Genomic DNA, 22,501 nt, shown 5'->3' on the forward strand with positions numbered 1-22,501 from the left:
TTGCAAATTTTATGCTTTAGCAACTGAGCACATAAAAAGGGTAGGAAGAATCTAAATTAATATCTTCCCTTGACTGGGTGTGGTGGTTCACTAATTGTATTTATTTCAGTGGTTTAGAAACACTATTATTAAATATTTAACTTATAACAAAAGGTATAAAAGAGATAATATAATCACCTGCCAGGAATCTACCACACTAAGAAAAAAAACATTTTAAAAATAGAAATGTTGGCCGGGCACGGTGGCTCACGCCTGCAATCCCAGCACTTTGGGAGGCCAAGGCAGGCAGATCACTTGAGGTCACGAGTTCAAGAGCAGCCTGGCCAACATGGTGAAACTCCGTCTCTACTAAAAATACAAAAATTACCCAGGCGTGGTGGTGGGCGCCTGTAATCCCAGCTACTTGGGAGGCTAAGGCAGGAGGATCACTTGAACCCAGGAGGTAGAAGTTGCAGTGAGCCAAGACTTTGCCATTGCACTTTAGCCTGGGTAACAAGAGCAAAACTCTATCTCAAATAAATAAATACATAAATAAATAAATAAGTAAATAAAGTAGAAATATTGCTTACATTCTTGTGAGAGTTCAAAGAAAAACCAGGTCAACATAACTAAAGTGAAAAACAAATTCATCAAAGTTTAATATTAAACTGTATTTACTTACAAGAATACATTTTTTAAAATTTTATATTTACATTTTTAACCTGTAGTCCCATGCTCAAAAAGAAAAAAAAAAGAGGACATTAAAAAAATTATGGCAATTCCAAAATCTAGATATAGTGTCCATTAACATTTTGGTGGACTTTCTTCTAGCAGCAAAATACTAGGTAGTTTTCAAACCAAACCAAACCAATCCTGACAATGTAGATCTACAGTTGTTAACCTGGAAACATACTCATTTTATTAGAAAAGACAAAGTCCTCGAGCATAGCAACAGGTTTTTATCTATGTATATAATAATGTGCAAGGACCGCACCCCTGAGGTTGCAGTGGTCATGTTTGGGTGATGGATTATGTGTCTTCTTAATTATATTCCTTTGTTTCTGTATTTTGTGATTCAGGTTTATTATTTTTTTTACAGCACGAAGCTGCTGCATGCGGTGGCTCATGCCTGTAATCCCAGCACCTTCGAAGGCAGAGGCGAGTGGATCACCTGAGGTCAAGAGTTTGAGACCAGCCTGGCCAACATGGTGAAACCCTATCTCTACAAACAATACAAAACTTAGCCAGGCATGGTGGCGGGTGCCTGTAGTCCCAGCTACTCAGGAGGCTGACATGGGAGGATCACTTGTGCCCAGGAGGTCCAGGCTGCAGTGAGTCATGATCGCACCACTGCACTCCAGCCTGGGTGACAGAGGAAGACCCTGTTAAAAAAAAAAAAAAAAAGTGAAGCAAGTGCGGCTTTCACAATCTGGAAGTAAAAGAAGCGGTTTTAAATTCTGAAAAGGAAGTCATTAAATGACAGTTCAAGGAATAAAGTTTCATCTCATGCTCTATTCATCATAAATAAATAATGCATTTGGAAAAGGAGGCAAGTTGCAGGCAGGCCTCAAATCCAAGTTTGACCCCATGGGGCAGGGGGAGGAGAATCTGAGGCGTGAGCCACACTGAATCTTTCCAGCCGAGCCTCCTCTCTGTTCCTTCCCTAATAGGTGTGCTTGGGTTTGGGAGCCTGTCAAATGCCATTTTCTACCTGCTTCCCTGGTGGTCATAGTGCAGGAGACCTGGGTTGGGGTAGGGGTCTGGGGCTGTGAACAGTAACTGAGAACAGGGCTCCTCTGGACACCCACCTGGCTGCTGAAGTTCTCTGGCCAGCAGGGTTCAGCCCCTGCCCATCCTTAAGGCTCCCAGGGGAGTCCTCTTCTGAAAGGCCCAGCCCCACTGGGTCGGTGGTTTTTCTCCCCATGTGCGGAGACCAGAGATTGTCGGAATAAAGACACAAGACAAAGAGATAAAAGAAAAGACAGCTGGGCCCGGGGGACCACTACCACCAAGAGGCGGAGACTGGTAGTGGCCCCAAATGCCAGGCTGCGCTGATATTTATTGGATACAAGACAAAAGGGCAGGGTAAGGAGTGTGAGTCATCTCCAGTGATTGACAAGGTCATGTGAGTCACGTGTCCACTGGACAGGGGACCCTTCCCTGTTTGGCAGCCGAGGTGGAGAGACAGAGAGAGAGAGAGAGGACGCAGCCTACGCCATTATTTCTTCATATCAGAGGCTTTTAGTACTTTCACTAATTTGCTACTGCTATCTAGAAGGCAGAGCCAGGTGTACAGGATGGAACATGAAGGCGGACTAGGAGCGTGACCACTGAAGCACAGCATCGCAGGGAGACGGTCAGGCGTCCGGATAACTGCGGGCAGGCCTGACTGATGTCAGGCCCTCCACAAGAGGTGGAGGAGTAGAGTCTTCTCTGAACTCCTCTGAACTCCCTTTCCCCGTCTGCTAAGTAGCAGGTGCTTTTCCTTGACACTGACGCTACTGCTAGACCGCAGTCCACTTGGCAACAGGCGTTCTTCCCAGACCCTGGCGTTACCGCTAGACCAAGGCGCCCTCTGGTGGCCCTTCCCAGGCATAGCAGAAGGCTCACACTTGTCTTCTGGTCACTTCTCACTATGTTCCCTCAGCTCCTATCTCTGTATGGCCTGGTTTTTCCTAGGGTATGATTGTAGAGCAAGGATTATTATAATATTGGAGTAAAGAGTAATTGCTACAAACTAATGATTAATGATATTCATATATAATCATATCTATGATCTATATCTAGTATAACTATTCTTATTTTATGTATTTTATTATACTGGAACAGCTCATGCCCTTGATCTCTTGCCTCGGCACCTGGGTGGCTCGCCACCCACATTATTCAGGCTTCTAGAGAAGAGATAACATTTTGGGAATGTGACACAAAGATCTGGCAACAGTACCTCTACTGGGTGTGGACTGAAAGTCTGAGAGGGGGCCTACTTTTCACTATCTAACTTGCATTAGTCAGGTTAGGCCAGGCTGTGCTGCAATAAGAAATAAGCCGTGACATCTCAGTGGCTTAACCAGGAAGGGCTATTTCCCATTTCCACTAAGTCCACTACAGGTGGGGCAGCTCTTCTCCAACTTGCAGGAACCAAGGCCCCCTGATTGCCCCAGTAGGGGAAGAGAGAGACAGAGGAAGCAGACTAGCTCCTAGCTGCCTTGTCCCAGGAGAACATTTTATTTCCATTCCATTGGCCAGAACCGGTCCCAAGGCCCTGACCAAACTGCAGGGGAGCCTGGGAAACGGAGAAGAGCCCACGGACGTTTGGTCAACTCCGTCTCTGCCACAGTGCTTTAGTGCTGTTAGGATTTTGTTTTGAACCCTGTAAATATATGGCTTCTCCAACGTAAAAAGAAAGAAAAGAGAAAAGGGAGAGTTGTTATCTAATGGGCATATTATATATTATGTTATATATTCTATGTATGTAACAGGTGGAATATATCAATCACCTCTCCTCACCCAATTGAACAAAATGCAAAACACAATAGATGCTGTCAAAGAGATATGTCATATCCACATTTTACTGAAAATAATAACAATGTCTCCAAAACTGTGGTTCCTGAAGTAAACAGACTTAAAATAAATGATGAAAGTTTGAATCTTAGCAGATACCAAACATGTAGATCTTACTTTGCACAGGGTTTAGCACATAACGGGTGCTCAGTAAATGGTTGTTGAGTGAATATGTGAGAATGCAGGGTGTGGCAGCTGGCAGAGAAGGCCCTTCTGAGCCGTGGGAGGGGGACAGGCCGTGTTTGCCATGATGTTTGCCCATGGCTTTCAGGTCATCTCAGTAGAGAGGATGCCTGGATAAACGACTCTTTCCAGAGCTCAAAGACCGTTTACCAAAACTGGGCCCAGCCTTTTAGGGGTAGCTGTATTTCCCTGTTTGTATCGAGGAAAGGGGAAATGAGGGATCCAACCTGGGCTTGGGGCTGCCACCTGCTGGATGCGGTGGCTCATGCCTGTAATCCCAGCACCTTGGGAGGCCAAGGTGGGTGGCTCACCTGAGGTCAAGAGTTTGAGATCAGCCTGGCCAACGTGGCAAAACCCTGGAGAGGGAAGTGAGGCAGCTGAGGATGCATCGTGGCTGTGGGGGACCCAGCCCTGCCATGGCCTGACGCACTGTCCTTCTAGGTGGGAGTGTGTAGGACTCATGCACCCCCCAGGGAGGCTCTAAGAGAGTCCCCCATTTGACCGATACCCCTGATTTCTTAGAAGGCCCTAGCCTGGCTGGGCGTGATGGCTCACACCTATAATCCCAGCACTTTGGGACGCCGAGGCAGGTGGATCACCTGAGGTCAGGAGTTCAAGACCAGCCTGGGGCCAACATGATGAAACCCCGTCTCTGCCAAAAATACAAAAATTAGCTGGGTGTGGTAGTGGGCACTTGTAGTTCCCAGCTGCTCAGGAGGTTGAGGCAGGAGAATCACTTGAACTCAGGTGGCGGAGGTTGCAGTGAGCCAAGATTGCGCCATTGCACTCCAGCCTGAGTGACAGAGCAAAAGTCTCAAAAAAAAAAAAAAAAAGAAGAAGAAGAAGAAGAAGAAGGCCCTAGCCCTGGGGCTCCAGTGTCTATCTTCCAAGGGCTGTGGCCTTCATCTGGCCTCGGGCTCCTCCCTGGCTTCTCCTCTCCTCTGCCCTCCACCTCCCAAGGCTATAGCCACGAGTTCCCTCTCATCCCCGCAGCCTGGGGGAGCTTCTTCCTTTCCGCCTTTGGTGGAGCAGAAATTCTTGCTGGGCTCCTTCCCCCACACCAGGAGGGCTGTGAGGAGTGGCCTTGCTGCTTCCATCTTCTTTCTTCTGCACTGGCCGTTCCCCCTTCCCAACTGGACAGCAGCATCCCAGAGGCAGGACTGTGACTCCTTCTAAACCTTGGTGCCCCCAGCTATGCCCAGTATGGAGTCTCTAGCATGAAGTCTGGTGCAATAAAGGGTGAGCCGTTCTCATTACCTGCCTTCCCATGTCCTCCTCTGGTCAGTGGGCTGTGCTGGTCCAGGAAGCCAGGGATTTTTGGCTTCTGAGACGCAGTCTCCCCCACTCCACATGTTTTTTTGGTTTTTGGTTTGTTTTGAGACAGAGTCACGTTCTGTTGCCCAGGCTGGAGGGCAGTGGCATGATCACGGCTCACTGCAACCTCTGCCTCCTAGGCTCAAGTGATCCTCCCACCTCAGCCTCCCAAGTATCTTGGACTACAGGTGCATGCCACCACACCTGGATAATTTGTATATTTTTTGGTAGAGATGGGGTTTCAAACTCCTGGGCTCAAGTGATGCACCCACCTTGGCCTCCCAAAGTGCTAGGGCTACAGGCATGAGCCACTGCGCCCTGCCAAATTCCAAACGTTTCTCGACAGCGTTAGTGAAATTCACGTTCCTGCACCTCAGTTTGCTCATCCGTAAAATGGGAGTGATACTGGTACCCCCTTTTCAGAATCAACATGAGGATGAATACTTGCACGTAGGAAACAGAATAAATATACTGATAGATAAATATTGTGAACGTAATAAATTCCTAACACATGAACAGGAAGTTGTGGAGGTGATGGAGCCTGCCTCTCCCTTGCCCTTTGCTGAGGTCCAGGCACACACAGTAGGGGCTTTGTCGATGCTTATGTATATCCGATGTTCTTTTGCTTCCTGGGGGCTTGTCTGCAAAAGTTGCAGGGGACGGGGTGGAGGGCATCTGGTCAACCACCAGACCAGACTGCGAGAGGGGCGAGCGTGAGCGCGCAGCTGCTGGGTGCGCTCGGGGCAACCTCGCGGCTTCCGAGTTCCCGGCCCCGCGCGGATAAAGGGGCACCGAGGGCAATTTGCAGACCGCACCCTGCACACCCTGATCCTTGGCCTTGCGCAGGTCCCATTGCAGCCACCGCCACCGGGGGCCGCCATTGCGCCGCGGACGGCCCCGCTCCTCCGGGGAGCCGCAGACCTGCTCCCTCCCGGGCCCACGCTTCGCCGCGCTGGGACAGTGTCCCTGCTGCCTCTAGAACTCTCTTCTGAATCTCCACTTCCCCGGCCAGATGTCATCCTGATAATCAGACCTGCGGGAGATCGGACCGTTTACTTTTTCTTTTTTTCTTTCTTTCTTTTTTTTTTTTTTTCCGAGACGGAGTTTCACTCTTGTTGCCCAGGCTGGAGTGCAGTGGCGCGATCTTGGCTCACTGCAACCTCCGCCTCCCGGGTTCAGGCGATTCTTCTGCCTCAGCCTCCCGAGTAGCTGGAATTACAGGCATGCGCCACCACGCCCAGCTAATTTTGTATTTTTAGTAGAGATGGGGTTTCACGATGTTGGCCAGCTGGTCTGGAACTCTTAACCTCAGGTGATCCGCCCTTCTCGGCCTCCCAAAGTGCTGGGATTACAGGCATGAGCCACCGCGCCCTGCTCGGGCTGTTTTCTTAGATCCTCACTTGAAGATCCTAACGGTTTGCTTTGGGGCTGGACGTCGTGATGGGTCTCACCGGGGAAGGCACTGCGCTCTGGGAGACACAGCTCCTAGGGGCAGGTGTCAAGGCCGGGCCACACCAGGCTGCCCCTCCCACTTCAGTCCCCACCAGACCCGCCCCTGCTTCCTCCACCCCATTAGGCTGAGGATGATCAGAGGGGCCCTGGCCCACTGCCCGGGTCCCTGCTCAGAGGCCCCACACAGCTCATGGGGAAAAGGAGACACAGGCCCAGTGACAGGTTACCCGGCTTTGATGGGAAAAGCGAGGTCATGGAGCCCTGCCTGTTCTGGGTGCTTATGTTCGTCAGCCTGCTTGGGTCTGGGCTGTCCCCTGAGTCTCAGGCTCCTCATCTGGGCTGGCATTGGGGCCCAGGCTTCAGCCAGGTCTAGACTCCCCACTGGCCATTCAGGCATCAGTCACTCCATCTGGGACCCCAAGAGCCACAGGGCAGGACAGCTGACAAAGAAGGGGGCCCCCACTTCACCCTGAGACTGCCTTGAGCCTCCCATGTCTGGTGAGGACCCCACCAGCCCCAGTGTCTGGGGCGGGCAAGACTCTCTGAGACAGGTATCCCAGCCCCGGTAGGTGTCGGTGTCGGGGAAAACTCAGGGCCTGTCACCGTCACCATCGTTCTCAGTTTTCCCAAAAGTCAGGTGAGTATACGTGGTGCCGATGAGCCAGACTCCAGGCCCAAGTGTGCATTAAAATTTCCCTGGGGAAAAATAGAGAGTGTAATTTGGCAGGCTCTGTGGAGATTTTAGAGGTGCGTGCAATTCACTTATGCCTTTCCACTGCAGTGGTGGAATGGTGTCACCCAAAAAGACATGTTCAAGTCCTAACCCTGGGAACGTGAGAATGTAACGTTATTTAAAAAGAGTGTCTTTGCCGATGTAACTAAGGAAAGGATCTTGGGATGAGACTATCCTGGATTGCTCCAGTAGGCGCTGAATGCAATGACAAGTTTATAAGAAGAGGAGAGACAGAGCAGAGAGGAGCACGTGATGACGGAGGCAGAGGAAACTGGGGTGATGTGGGCACAGCCAACGAATGCCTGGTGCTACTAGAAGCTGGAAGAGGCAGGCAGGACCCTACCCCAGGCCTTTCCAAGGGAGCATGAGCCTGCTGACCCCTTGGTTTTGGAGTTCTGGGCTCCAGAACTGTGGGAGTGTCAATGCCTGTTGCTCTCAGCCTCCCAGTCTGTGATATTTGTATGGCAGCCAAGGAAATACACACAGCAGCCTAGAAAAATCCTTGCCCATGTGCACAGTAAGTTATACTCAAGGACATTTCCAGAGTGTGGTTGGCAGCGACCCGTGTGCTCACCGCTTGCCCATCTGTGGCTTGGAACCGGTGCTGGCCAAGGTGGGGATGTTTTAGTTGGTGTGATCAGGAAAGAAAGACTGGAATAAAGAGAGAAAGTTGCGCAACATTTAGGGAAAGAACTTTCTAGGCAGAGGCAATGAAAGACCCTAAAAATGAGTGGTCAGGTTGGAGGCACAGCAAGGATCCCAGAGGGGCTGGAGCAGAAGGAGGGTGGGCTGGAGTCCACCAGGAAATGGAGCGTTAAAAGCTGCCTGTGCAGCTAGCGTTCTAGGAGAGATGGGATAAACACAGGTTGCATTTTCTCGTTTATTTTTCATTCTTAACAGAGTGTATAGGGATGAATGTGTGTATTCGTCAGGGTTCTCCAGAGGGACAGAACTAATAGGATGTACATATGAAAGGGAGTTTACTCAGGAGAATTGACTCGTAATCACAAGGTCAAGTCCCATGATAGCCTGTCTGCCAGTTGAGGAGCAAGGAAGCCAGTGGTGGATCAGTCCCAGTCCCTAAACCTCAAAAGTAGGGAAGCTGACAGTGCAGCCTTCAATTTGTGGCCAGAAGCTAGGACAACAGGCATGTGCCACCACACCTGGCTGATGTTTACATTTTTTGCTGAGATGGGATCTCACTATATTGCCTAGGCTAGTCTGAAACTCCTGGCCTCAAGTGATCCTCCCACCTCAGCCTCCCAAAATGGTACATGTCCTTTTAAATGACAAATTATGTCATACTATAGATGGTGTCCTGAATTTAATTCTACTACACAATATACTTTGGATAACAAACCAACTGTGAACTGGGCAAGACTCAGAATAACAAAAGTTTATCTCTCCACTGTTCGCCTCCGAGTCCAGCACAGGTCACTGGGGGTTCTGCTCCACGTGGTCATGCAGGGACCCAGGCCTGGAAGGTCCATCAATCTGTGTCGCAGTCATTGCAACCTCTTCCACGTGGCTTGGTAGAGAAAGGAGGAGTGTGAAGAATCTACATTTGGTTTTTGGTTTCCTTTTTAGTTTCTATTACAGACATTTCAAACATACCCAAGTGTAGGTATTGTAATCGGACCTCCCTATACCAACACCCAGCCTCAGCAGTGATCAAGATTCTGCTGTTCTCATTGCAACAATGACCTCATTCCGTACCCCCACCTTTTTTTGTTTGCTGAATCATTTCACCTGTAAATACTTCAGTACATATCTAACAGATACAGCTTCTTCACATAACCATGATACATTATCCCAATAGCAAATTAACAATAAAATTCAATACCCAGAATCATTTCCATTTATTTCAACAGTTAAAAACTGTCGGCTGCGCACGGTGGCTCGTGCCTATAATACCAGCACTTTGGGAGGCTAAGGAGGGCAGATCACTTGAGGTCAGGAGTTTGAGACCAGCCTGATCAACATGGTAAAAACCCATCTCTGGCAAAAATACAAAAATTAGCAGGGCATGGTGGTGGACGCCTGTAATCCCAGCTACTTGGGAGGCTGAGGCAGGAGAATCACTTGAAACCAGGGGGCAGAGGTTGCAGTGAGCCAAGATTGCACCATTGCCCTCTAGCCTGAGCCACAGTGAGACTTTGTCTCAAAAAAAAAAAGCCTTAAAAAAAATTTTTTTAAACAGCCTCACCCACATGACTTCATTTAACCTTAATCACCTCTTCAAAGGTCATCTTTAAGTATAGTTATACTTTGAGGTGCACTAGAGGTTAAGTTTTTTTTTTTTTTTGAGACAGAGTCTCGCTCTGTTGCCCAGGCTGGAGTGCAGTGGTGCAATCTCGGCTCACTGCAAGCTCCGCCTCCCGGGTTCACGCCATTCTCCTGCCTCAGCATCCCGAGTAGCTGGGACTACAGGCGCCTGCCACCACGTCCGGCTAATTTTTTTTTTGGTTTTAGTAGAGACAGGGTTTCATCGTGTTAGCCAGGATGGTCTCGATCTCCTGACCTCGTGATTCGCCCGCCTCGGCCTCCCAAAGTGCTGGGATTACAGGCGTGAGCCACTGCACCCGGCCTAAGTTTTTATCATATAAATTTTAGGGGCACAATTCATTCACATATGAGTGTGTATATAGACATCTATATATACACATATATATACACACACAAACAGTTTTTGAAAAAAAGAAACTCAAACTGAAGAAAAGGGCTATAGCAAAATTTTCCTTCCTATCCTGTCCCCAGCCCTCTAATTCCTATCCCCAGAACGACCCACAGTTTTATTGTTGCGTATACTTCTTCCCAGAGAGGTTCTCTCCATATATAAGCATGCATATATATGCCTTTTTTTTTTTTATTTTGAGACGGGGCCTCACTCTGTCACGCAGACTGGAATGCAGTGGCACTATCATAGCTCACTGCAGCCTTGAACTCCTGGACTCAAGAAATCCTCCCACTTCACTTCCCAAGAAGCTAGAACTACAGGCATGCATCACCACACCTAGCTGATGTTTACATTTTTTGGTAGAGATGCTATCTCGCTGTATTGCCCAGGCTGGTCTCAAACTCCTGGCCTCAAGTGATCCTCCCATCTCGGCCTTCCAAAGTGGTACACGCTCTTTTAAATGACAAATTATATTGTACTATAGATAGGGTCCTGAATTTACTTCTACTCCACAATATACCTTCAATAACAAACCAAGTGTGAAACTGCCAAGACTCAATATAACAAAGGTTTATTTATCCACTGTTCTCCTCCAAGTCCAGCACAGGTCACTGGGGGTTCTGCTCCACATGGTCACACAGGGATCCAGGCCTAGAAGGTTCACCAGGTTGTGACATAGTCATTGCAGCTTCTTCCAAGTGACTTGGTAGAGAAAGAGAGAGTGTGAAGAATCCACATTTGGTTTTTGGTTTCCTTTTTACATAGACATTTCAAACATACCCACGTGTAGGTAGTGTGAACCCTCAGCAAGGAGCAATATTTCACTGTTCTTGTTCCAACAATGACCTCATTCCCCACCCCCACCTTTTCTTGCTGAATCATTTCACCTGCAGATACTTCAGTGCATATCTAACAGATACAGAGGTTGTTTTACGCAAGCGTAATACATGATCCCACCTAGTCAATTAACAATATAATTCAGTTTCTAGACCATTTCCATTTATTTCAACAGTTAAAAACTGTCTTTTTAAAGTGTTGTTTTTTTTTTTTTAACAACCTCACTCATATGACTTCATTTAACTTTAATCACCTTTCAAAGGTCATATCTTCAAGCACAGTCATACTCTGAGGGGTACTAGAGGTCAAGTTTTTAACGTGAGTTTTGGCGACACAATTCAGTCACGTGTGTGTATACACACACGTATACATGTATACACACACACACGGTTTTGGAAAAAACAAACTCAAACTGAAGAAGAAAGTTATAGTAAAAGTTCTCCTTCCTACCATCTCTCCAGTCCTCTAATTCCTGTCCCCAGAAGCACCCACAGTTTCATCGTTTTCTATACTTCCTTCCAGAGAGGTTCTCTGCATATATAAGCATACATATATATATGCCTTATTTTTTCTTTTTTTTTTTTTTGTGACGGGGCCTCACTCTGTCACCCAGACTGGAATGCAGTGGCACAATCATAGCTTACTGCAGGCTTGAACTCCTGGACTCAAAGAATCCTCCCACTTCAATTCCCAAGAAGCTAGAACTAGAGGCATGTGTCACCACACCTGGCTGATGTTTACATTTTTTGTAGGGATGACATCTCGCTATATTGCCCAGGCTAGTCTCAAACTCCTGGCCTCAAGTGATCCTCCCACCTCAGCTTCCCCAAATGGTACATGCCCTTTTAAATGACAAATTATATTATACCCTAGACAGTGTCCTGAATTTACTTCTTCTACTCCACAATATACCTTCAATAACAAACCAAGTGTGAAACTGCCAAGACTCAATATAACAAAGATTTATTTATCCACTGTTCTCCTCCAAGTCCAGCACAGGTCACTGGGGGTTCTGCTCCACATGGTCACACAGGGATCCAGGCCTAGAAGGTTCACCAGGTTGTGACACAGTCATTGCAACCTCTTCCAAGTGACTTGGTAGAGAAAGAGAGAGTGTAAAGAATCCACATTTAGTCTTTGGTTTCCTTTTTACATAGACATTTCAAACATACCCACGTGTAGGTAGTGTGAACAGACCCCCATATACCAATACCCAGCCTCAGCAAGGAGCAATATTTCACTGTTCTTGTTCCAACAATGACCTCATTCCCCACCCCCACCTTTTCTTGCTGAATCATTTCACCTGCAGATAACAGATAGAAATTTTTTACATAACCGTAATGCTTGATCCCCCTAGCAAATTAACAGTATAATTCAGTACCCAGACCATTTCCATTCATTTCAATAGTTAAAAACTGTCTTTTTAAAGTTTTAACAGCCTTACCCATATGACCTCATTTAACCTTAATCAACTCTTCAAAGGTCATATCTCCAAGTACAGCCAACTTTGAGGTGTACTGGAGGTTAAGTTTTGTTTTTTGTTTGTTTGTTTGTTTTTGTTTTTGAGATGGAGTTTCACTCTTGTTGCCCAGGCTGGAGTGCAATGGCGGGATTTTAGCTCACTGCAACCTCCACCTCCTTGGTTCAAGTGGTTCTTCTGCCTCAGCCTCCCAAGTAGCTGGGATTACAGGCATGCGCCATTACGCCGGGCTAATTTTTTTGTATTTAGTAGAGACGGGCTTTCACCATGTTAGTCAGGGTGGTCTCGAACTCCTGACCTCAGGTGATCCACCCACCTTGGCCTCCCAAAGTGCTGGGATTATAGGCGTGAGCCACCGCACCTGGCTAAGTTTTTAACATACGAGTTTTGGGGACCCAATTCAGTCATATATGTGTGTGTATACACACCTGTACACACACACAGACACATATATGTGGTTTTTGAAAAAAGAAACTCATACTGAAGAAAAGGGTTACAACTAAGACAAAAGGTTTTACACCTATTTTGTTGAACTGAAAACCAAACAAGGCCTATGCATTGAGTTGTTGGCTGTGTCTGCTGGGTCTCTTTATTTTCGACTTCAGTGATGAGACTGCACAGGAGGAGAGTGGCGCAGAGAGGACACGAAGCGGAAACCTGAACCGCAGGAGGTTTACAGGGAAGAATGAAAGTGGGTGATGCTTTGCCTTAAGCCGTAAATAAAGGCAAGGGAGAGCAAGCAGGCAGCCTTGACGTTAGCAGGAAAGTGAAGAAGAAGATGGTAGAAAGAAAGGAAGGACCAGGGAGGAAGGGAAGGTGGGAGGGAGAGTGGGCGGGACGGGGTAGAAGGAAGGTATCAAAATTCACACATCATATCAAGAACAAGGAAAATTCCAACTTCAATGTGAATAAACAATCCACAAATGCGGAGATGAATGAGATGACAGAATGATTAATACATTGTTGGACGAGGATTTTAAAGCAGCCATCATAAAAATGCTTCAACAGCAATTATGAATTCCCTTTAAACAAATGAACGCATTAAAAATCTCAGCTGTCAGCTGGGCACGGTGGCTCACACCTGTAATCCCAGCACTTTGTGGGGCTGAGGCAGTTGGATCACTTGAGCTCAGGAGTCCGAGATCAGCCTGGGCAGAATAGTGAGACCCTGTCTCTACAAAAACTACAAAAATTAGCCAGGTGTAGTGGCATGTGCCTGTAGTTCCAGCTACTTGTACTAGAGAGGCTGAGGTGTGAGGATAACTTGAGCCCAGGAGGCAGAGGTTGCAGTGAGCTGTGATCAGCCACTGCACTCCAGCCTGGGCGACAGAGCTAGGCCCTGTCTCAAAAACTAAAAATAAAAAAATAAAAAAATCTTTGCTGTGAAAACTGATCTTACAAATTGGATTATTCTTGTCATACCTGACTAAACAAAGTCAAGAAGCCAGGGGGATAAAAGTACTCCCCATTCATAACAGTACTCCAAAAATGTAATTCTCTGCAAGCCTGGCTGCTGAAACTGCCTGCTGTAACCTGAAATGAGTTTTACGCAATAGCTGCTGACACAACCTGCTGCAACCCTAAGACTAGGTTTACTCACTGCCCTCACTCACCAATCAGAGCTTGCCAGCTCCCCAAAACCTCCTTCATGCCGATGAACTTTCCTGAAGAGCAATAGGTAATATTTCTCCTTTTTACAAAACTTTTAACCTTCCATTTGTTTTCTGGATATACTGAAGACTCCCTAGTCTGTATGTGTGCCCTAAATTGCAATTCTTTCTTCCCAAATAAAATGTTTTAATTTCAGAAATTTGTCTCTATGTTTTACCGGACTTTGACACAGCAAAGAAATGGAAGTTATGGAAAAGAACCAAATGGAGAATATAGGATTGAAAAATACAGCCGGGTGTGGTGGCTCACGCCTGTAATCCCAGCACTTTGGGAGGCTGAGGTGGGTGGATCACAAGGTCAGGAGATCAAGACCATCCTGGCCAAGATAGTGAAACCTCATCTGTACTAAAAAATACACAAATTAGCCAGGCACTGTGGCAGGCGCCTGTAATCCCAGCTACTCGGGAGGCTGAGGCAGGAGAATCACTTGAACCCAGGGGGCGGAGGTTGCGGTGAAATGAGATCACACCATTGCACTCCAGCCTGAAGGTTTGGGCACGGTGGCTCATGCCTGCAATCCCAGCACTTTGGGAGGTCAAGGTGGAAGGATCGCTTGATTCCAGGAGTTCAAGACCAGCCTGGGAAACATAGGGAGACCTCATCTGTACAAAAAAATGAACAAAATTAGCCAGGCATGGTAGTGTGTGTTTGTGGCCCCAGCTACTCTGGAGGCTGAGGTGGGAGGATGTCTTGAGCCCAGGAATGCAGAGGCTGCAGTGAGCTGAGACTGTGCCACTGCACTCCAGCCTGGGTGACACAGTGAGACTCTGTCTTTAAAAAAAAAAAAAGAAAGAAAAGAAAATGGTCAAAGGAAGTTCTCGAAATAGGCTTTGAAGTGCAGAAAGGAAAGAGGAATATCGGACTGATTAAAAATAGGAGTAAAAATAGGAGATTGTCCTTCTTATGCATTTTAAAAATCATCTTTGATGCCTGACACCAAAAATCATGGCATTTGATGTGGTGCTCGATATACGTAGAGGAAAGACCTAATGAAAATTTAAAAGTGGGGAGAGAAAGAGACCTAAGTAAAGGTGATGTAGGTAATGTTCTTGCATTTCATTCAAAATGCTGAGCTGATAGCCTCAGACCATGGTACGTTATGCAGTCATGTAAGTATGCAACCATGCAGTGTGAACGATGGGGATACGTCCTCAGAAACGCATCAACTGGGCGATTTCGCCATTGTGCGAACATTATAGAGTATACTCACACAACCCTAGATGGTGTCGTCTGCTGCACACCTGGGCTATGTGGTACAGCTGATTGCTTCTAGGCTGCACACCTGCACAGCACGGTACTGCTCTGAGCACTGTAGTAATACCATTGTGCAAAGGTTGCACAACGGTAAGTACTTGTGTATCTAAACATATCTAAAAACAGAAAAGGCATAGTAAAAATATGGAGTTGTAACGTTATGGTACCATCATTGTATATGTGGTCCGACATTAACTGAACCATCACTATGGGGTGCACGGCTCTATTGTAATACCCAGTGTCTGTGTGTCTGTCTCTCTCTCCCTCGCACACACACGCTCTCTTTCTTTGCCTCTAGTGGCAAAAGGTATACCTTCTCTCCCCACTCCCCTAATTGAGGTTCCTTTTTGCTCACCTTGAGAGTGGGGGAGGGAGTCTGAGACTAGGGCAGGAAGGATGCTGTCTCACGTCCTCCATGACTGAGTGGACAATTTCTGCATCTGGGTGGCCCTGTCCCCACCCACTCCCTCTCCTCTTTGGTCTTGTAAAACATTTTTGGCTGTCATTTCCCAATCCGAAGAGGGAAGCTTGCCCAGTGGATGGTGAATTGTAGGAACTTGGGGGAATATCTGTGCCCTGGGTTTTCCTCTGGGGAAGTGTCTCTCCCCTTCTTAGTCCTAGCATCCCACGAGGGCTGATTCTATAGAAGAGGACACAGCCCAGTTGGTCAGAGCCTCCTGTGCCCAGCTGGGATGAACAAGGGACACAGGAAGGATCCCTGGGACCCAATCCGGGGCTCTTGCTGGAGTTGTTGGTAAGAGAAGAGAATTGCCCATCATCTCAGCTGAGGCTGCTGGGGCCATCTTGTCACTGCAAAGGGAAAAGATGCTTGAAAACGGACAGACAGACGATGCCTAGTGTGGTGCCGGTTCCCAGATCCTGCATGCCTGAAGCGCGGCACCGCCTGGCCTTCTCAGTAAGGTGAGCCAATAAGTTCCCTTGTTTTTCCTACCTCAAGTCAGTTTGAGTTGTGTTTTCTGTCACCTGCAACCACGAGAGTCCTAATGCTGGAGTGTTGGGTTCCAGCCTCCTTCTTGGATGAGATGCCTTTCCCAGCCCCTGGGCGCTTTGCCAGAATCCCCAGGAGTCAACAGGCCTTGAGGCGATGAAAAGGATCTCACTGTACAGATGCAGAAACGGCCGGAAGAAAGACGGGATTCACTCAAGGCCTCCCCTGCCCATGGGATCTTTTGAATTCCATTTTGGACTCCCACCAGCAGAGAGTCTTGTTCAACAGAAACGGTTTTTTTGCCCCGGCCCTCTCTCATTTTTAACTCCATGTCAGTGGTGTGGGCCTAAAGCTGGGCTTGCCAGACAAAACACAGGACACCCGGTTCCATTTGAATTTGAGATCGACAATGAATAACTTTTTAGTGTACATATGTTCCAAATATTGCATGAGACACATTCCTACTAAAGAAATGCATTGCTCATCTGAAATTCAAATGTAGCCCTGGATGCTGTATTTTTATGTACTTGGCAACGCTATCTAAAGCAGTGACAGGGGATGCAGGAAGAGGGCAAGGCTACCTCTTTATGAGGACCAGGGGAAGAGTCGGGGTAGGGTGGGTGCTAAGAGGCAGCCTCAGAAAAATAATCTTCCCCATCTCCTGCCGGAATGCCCACATCACCCACAGTTTGTCATCAGGGCTTTGCAGCTGCCAGGTCAGTAAAAATGTGGCCTGGAGAGCAAACATATTAACCATCAACAGTCTAGTGTGAATTAGTTTATGTACATTTACTTGTTATCCATATACTGTTATTCCTTCCCTGTGCAGAAGGAAGAAGACTCCAGAGAGGGAGGTGCTGATAAGCCTCTTTCTTCATTTTCTCCCTGAAGTGCTGGTCTCAGAGCACAAAGGATGGAATCTGAACTGGTTCCCTGTGGTTCCCTGCACATAAGAACCACAGGGGAGCTTTTGAAAAAAATCCCAGTGCCCAGACCACACCCATCCCCATTAAATCACAATCTCAGCTGGGCACAGTGGCTCATACCTGTAATCCCAGCACTTTGGGAGGTCAAGGCAGGAGGACCACTTGAGCCCAAGAGATCGAGACCAGCCTGTGCAACATAGCAACACCCCATTGCTACAAATTAAAAAAAAAATGAGCTGGGCCTGGGTCGGTCGTCCCAGCTACTTGAGAGGCTGAGGCAACAGGATCCTTTGAGCCCAGGAGGTGAAGACTGCAGTGATCGGTGATTACACACTGTACTCCAGCCTGGATGACAGAGTGAGACTGTCTTAAGAAAGAAAGAGAGAGCGAGAGAGAAAGAAAGACAAAAAAAAAAAAACCCAGAATCTCCATGAGTGGGTTCCAGCTATCATCTTTTTCCGGTGTGCAGCCAAATTTGAGAACCAGTGGACATAATAGCTCAGGACAGATCGTTTGCTCCTTGGTGAGGGTTGCTGTGGATAGGCAGCTGACTCTGTGTCAGGCATCCCGCAGACATTATTTCACTGGATTCCTGTATAGCCCTACCATGCAGACCCTGTTAACCTCATGTCCAAAGAAGGATGCAGGCTCAGAGAGGTGATGTGACTTACTCAAGGTCACACAGCAATCAAAGGGCCCTGCTCACAGCCCCTGAGCTGCCTCCAGGCCGTGTGGCTCCAGGTAAGTACCTTTCCTGCCTTGCCCTGCCACAGGTAGAGAAGGTTGTGTCCACGAGCATCATTCAGCCCTGCCTGCCAGCTCTCTAATCAGCATGGTTACATGACGAGGACACCAAAGAGTGAGAAGAGCATCTTGATTGGCAAACGGAGACAGGGAATGGCCCAAGGGTCAACTCTCGGTGTCCTGGGGCATGTCATCAGTGAGAATGACAAGTGGAGGTCCCCTTTACTGAAGAGCGGGGAGGCTTCACCTGAAATAGCCTTTGTAGTCTTCAACAATGACATTACCGCCCTCACTGCCAACGTAAGTACCTGGGAACTACTGCCCTGAGAGACCCAACCCTCCTCCCCGACTCCCTCCACCATCCCTAATCGCTGGCAAACACTCACTTGGAGTTGTGTTTCATGCACACGTTAGTGTCTGGTTGCACCTGCTCCTCCTTGCACTCAGGATGTGGACCCACACCTGGTCACCCTGACCGCTAATTCTTGCCTTCCCAGCCTGCCTTGCAGCTGGGGCTGGCCTGGTCCTGCGATGCAAACCTGGTTCATAGGATGTAACCGGAATTTGCTGAAAGGTTCTAAGGAAGTGTTGGCTTTCTTGATGAGAGAGGCCCAGCCCAAAATGATTCCCTCTCGCTGAGTACAGGGCGCTCAGCTGAAGCCACAGCAGCCCTGCCGAGACAAGGTCCCAGCATGACAGGGACACCAAGGGAATCACAGAGGGCAGAGCTCAGGTGTCACTGGGCCATTGGGCCCCTCTGGATTTGCGGCTGGGCAAAAAGAAATCCTATTCGCTCAGGTCAGTGGTCCTCCGTCAAGGGTGATTTTGCCCCCCAAGGACATGCAACAACTTCTGGTGGTACTTTGGTTGTCATAACTTGGGGGTTGCTATAGGCATCTAGTGGGCGGGGGCTGCTAAACACAGGAACATCTTCCCCTCAGTGAAGAGTACTGAGGGTGAGGGGCCCTGACTTAGGCCACTGTTCCTTGGTGTTTCTGTTTCCTGCAACCAAAAATACTCCTGGCAGAGAGGCCACCCTAACCACTGAGATTGCTAGAGAGAAGGTGGTCTGAGGAGGCCAAGTCCCTAGACATAAGGAAAGGGCAGGACAGCAGGGTCCAAACCAACCTCCACCACTAGAGCTGGCTGGCCCAAACCTGTTGAACTTCCCACCCGAGCTTTTGGTGTCAAGGGCAAACACACCGAGGGTTTCCTCCCGTGGGCGGCGCTGCTCCCCACCAGCCCCTTCCCCACTTTCCCTAACATTCCAGGCGGATAACAGAATGCAACTTTTGATACAAACAAACTCCATTTTAATGTACAAAACAAACCTCACTTACATACATAAATATAATTTGGGGGCATAAATAATGTAAGAAAATAAGAGATGTACATATCAAAATAAATTACTCATAAATATCATGTTGGAAAACTAAGTGCTGGGGAAAGGGTTCTAAGTCTTCCCCCGCTGCTTCCACACCGCAAGTTATTGACAAGACTTGGGGTCTTCAAATCTTTTCTTTTCCTGATTTTTGAACGAGAAGTGCAGGTTGACATAAGGTGGGGGGCCTGGGAAGCCCCAATCCATGGGGAGACATGTGAGGTGGGCAGAGGGCTGGTGGGCTGGGGGATGGAAGCAGGTGACACCGGAGACAGCAAGTTATTCTCAGGACAGCATCCATGACAGAACTGGCCTCAGGGGGAATTCTCAAGATGTCCCAGGGCTGGAATGGGGCTCTGGGCTTCCCCTACTCCTGAAGCCTGGTGGGCCATGCCTGCTCCAGTCAGTTCTGGCCTGGAGGGGTTTGGGAAGGGCAAACGGTCTCTGGAAATAGAGATATAGATCAATTCCCACATGGGGTTGAGTGAAATGTACGTGCTGTTTTACAGAGTGGATCACCTGTTCCTGAAATTTAAATCACTGCCTGTCTTCCGGCTGCTCCTGGGGAAGTGATGAGAAAAAAATTAGAGAATTTCAGCTTGACATAAGAATTTTTCCAAAGGAAGTGAGTTCCCCATCAGTGGAGGTATTCAAGCCGGACTGAGACAGCACAGCAGCTTGTCCAGCAACCTCGAGGGAGCAGAATGGGGGCCCGGGCAGCAGCTGGGCAAGCTACAGGCTTACAATGTTATGATCAGACAAGTCTATTGGCTAGAAACTGGCACGGCCAATGGAAAACTCTGAATATGTACAACTTCTAGATGTTTCTTCCTAAAGCTAAACAGAACGTGGACTCGGGACTGCTCTTGTAGAAGCACGGCCTCCACTCTGCAGGTACCACAGCCCCTGGCAGCAGTGAAGAGGCCCGGGCATGGCCTCAGTTATTTCTCAAAGCTGGGACTCCTCACCGCCTCCAGTCCGGTGACAAGCCCAAATGGGTCCATGCTGTCAGTCTCCAGGGGCGAAGAGAACATGTCAGACTCCAAGTGGCCCCTGAGGTCCTCAGGCTCCTCTGGGGCCATGGGCAGCATGGGCAGGAAATGAGAGAGCGGAAGAAAGCCTCTGTTCTTGTACAGCTGCCGCTGTTTGGCGCTGCTCAGGGAGACCGGGAGGCGGTGCTTCTGGGATCGGTATACATTGTAGCCATCAGGGCGGATCTCCTCCTGGAAAGCACAGTCTTCCTCTGAGTACTGAAGCTGCAGAGAAAACGGGCAGCTCTGAGCAATCCACAGTGGACGGGGAACACGGGTACACATGGACATTTGTGCTGCAGACTGTCCCTGGTGGCCACCAGCAGTGACCTTCCCCATGAGCATCTCTTGCATGTTTTATACATACTTCCTGATGTACACACTGTATAGGTAAGTATATATAAAATATACCTTCATATATATAAGCATATATAATATATAATGTACTTTAAGGCCAGGCACAGTAGCTTACACCTGTAGTCCCAGCACTTTGGGAGACCCAGAGCAGGTGGATCACTTGAATCCAGGAGTTTGAGACCAGCCTGGGCAACATGGTAAAATTCCATCTCTACAAAAAGTACAAAAATTAGCAGGGCATGGAGGTGGGCGCCTATAGGCCCAGCTACTCAGGAGGCTTAGAGGTGGGAGGATGGGTTGAGGCTGGGGGGGTCAAGGCTGCAGTGAGCAATGATCAAAGTACAGTGATCAAAGCAATGATCAAAAATGCAGTGAGCAAAGTACAGTGAGCCCCTGTACTCTAGTCTAGGTTACAGAGCAAGACCCTGTCTCAAAAAAAAAAAAAAAAACAAAAACCCACAACTGTATATATACACAGAGAACACACATATATAAATGTACTGTAAGTATATGTAGTATGTACATTATGTTAATATATAACACATTAATAAATTAAATATATATTTATATACTGTTATAAATTTTTAATAATCTTTATATAGATATACATGCACACAGACAAAACTGAGGTTTATTATTTCATATATGTATATTTTATGTATATACTTAATACTACATATACACTTTATATAGACCCAAATAATTTCCACTAAATTACCTCACCTTTTCCGAGAGCCTTGTCCTGAGCAATAATATCCATCAACCCACAGGAATGCCGTCCGTGTTTCCCTCACCCTTTACATTACATACACAACTCCTGGCATTTACAAAGTTCCTGGGTATTTCACTGGCACTTTGGGAAACACTGATAAACCGGGTTATCATCTGTTATCATCTTAGGATAAGTCTTTTAAATAAATTGTATGTAATCCGATCTGGAGCCCAGATGAAAGCATCTGTTCCCCACCTATCTCAGAAATCACTGTGTGCCTTTATCATTCTAAGGCCTTCTGGTCTGCAGCAGTTCTGAGAACCATCAGCCCCCCTGTCTCCTCCATTCAGTCACCAAGGGCCTTCTAGGCAGGCTGCCAGAATCCGGATCTCAGCAGCCCCTCCCCCAGGTCAGGCCAGGCCAGGCCGGCGCCCAGCTGGTGGCCGGAAATGTGTGCTGAGGGAAGCCAGTCCCTCTTCTTAGAACATTCATAGTCCACAGGGTTGAGAGGTGCCAGTGGGCAAGTGCCATCCCACACAGGTGTCATTACCCCTTGGTGACCCAGGACAGGCGCAGGCAGGAGCCGGAAGGGCTGGGCAGTAAACACACTGCAGGACGGCCTCAGTCAGGTTTCTGCCTAAGTCTGCAAAGGTCACTGAACTGCAGGTGGGTGAGGATGTGCCTGTGCCAATAAGCTCCTGATAAGAGGCTCATTGCAGCAACCCAGGCTCCTGCCGAGCCCACGGATGGCTGGGACAAAGCACTGGACAGCAAGCACGATTTCTCCCAAACATGCCAAATGATAAATAAACAAGGAACACAAAACCGAATAACTGGAGGACCTCCTTCTATTTACTCGGCTTGTCCTTTGGGAGAAATAAGTATTACGTTCTCCATACAGAAGATGAAATGACTTCAAGTTTCTAGAAGAATGTGGAATCTTTATTTAAGAAAGAAAGAGGCCAGGCGAGGTGGCTCACACCTGTAATCCCAGCACTTTGGGAGGCCAGGGCAGGCAGATCATGAGGTCAGGAGTTCGAGACCAGCCTGGCCAGGATGGTGAAACCCCATCTCCACTAAAAATACAAAAAAAACTAGCCGGGCATGGTGGCACGACGCCTGTAGTCCCAGCTACTTGGGAGGCTGAGGCAGAAGAATTGCTTGAACCCCGCAGGTGGAGGTCGCAGTGAGCCGAGATCATGCCACTGCACTCCAGCCTGGGTGACAGAAAGGAAGGAAGGAAGGAAGGAAGGAAGGAAG

General features: G+C 47.9%; 1 protein-coding gene across 1 annotated transcript in view; it reads right to left on the reverse strand.

Moving 5' to 3' along the window:
* Window positions 1-19,050: 19,050 nt before the first annotated feature.
* FGF19 (fibroblast growth factor 19) overlaps window positions 19,051-22,501 on the reverse strand; it is a 30,383-nt gene continuing 26,932 nt past the window's right edge. Inside the window, exon 8 of the mRNA XM_011987086.1 lies at window positions 19,051-20,397. Coding sequence (XP_011842476.1) covers window positions 20,083-20,397 — 315 coding nt within the window. The 3' untranslated portion in view covers window positions 19,051-20,082. The remainder of the gene's footprint in view (window positions 20,398-22,501) is intronic.

This window comes from Mandrillus leucophaeus, unplaced genomic scaffold (assembly GCF_000951045.1).
Source record: "Mandrillus leucophaeus isolate KB7577 unplaced genomic scaffold, Mleu.le_1.0 Scaffold30, whole genome shotgun sequence".
Taxonomy (NCBI): Eukaryota; Metazoa; Chordata; class Mammalia; order Primates; family Cercopithecidae; genus Mandrillus; species Mandrillus leucophaeus.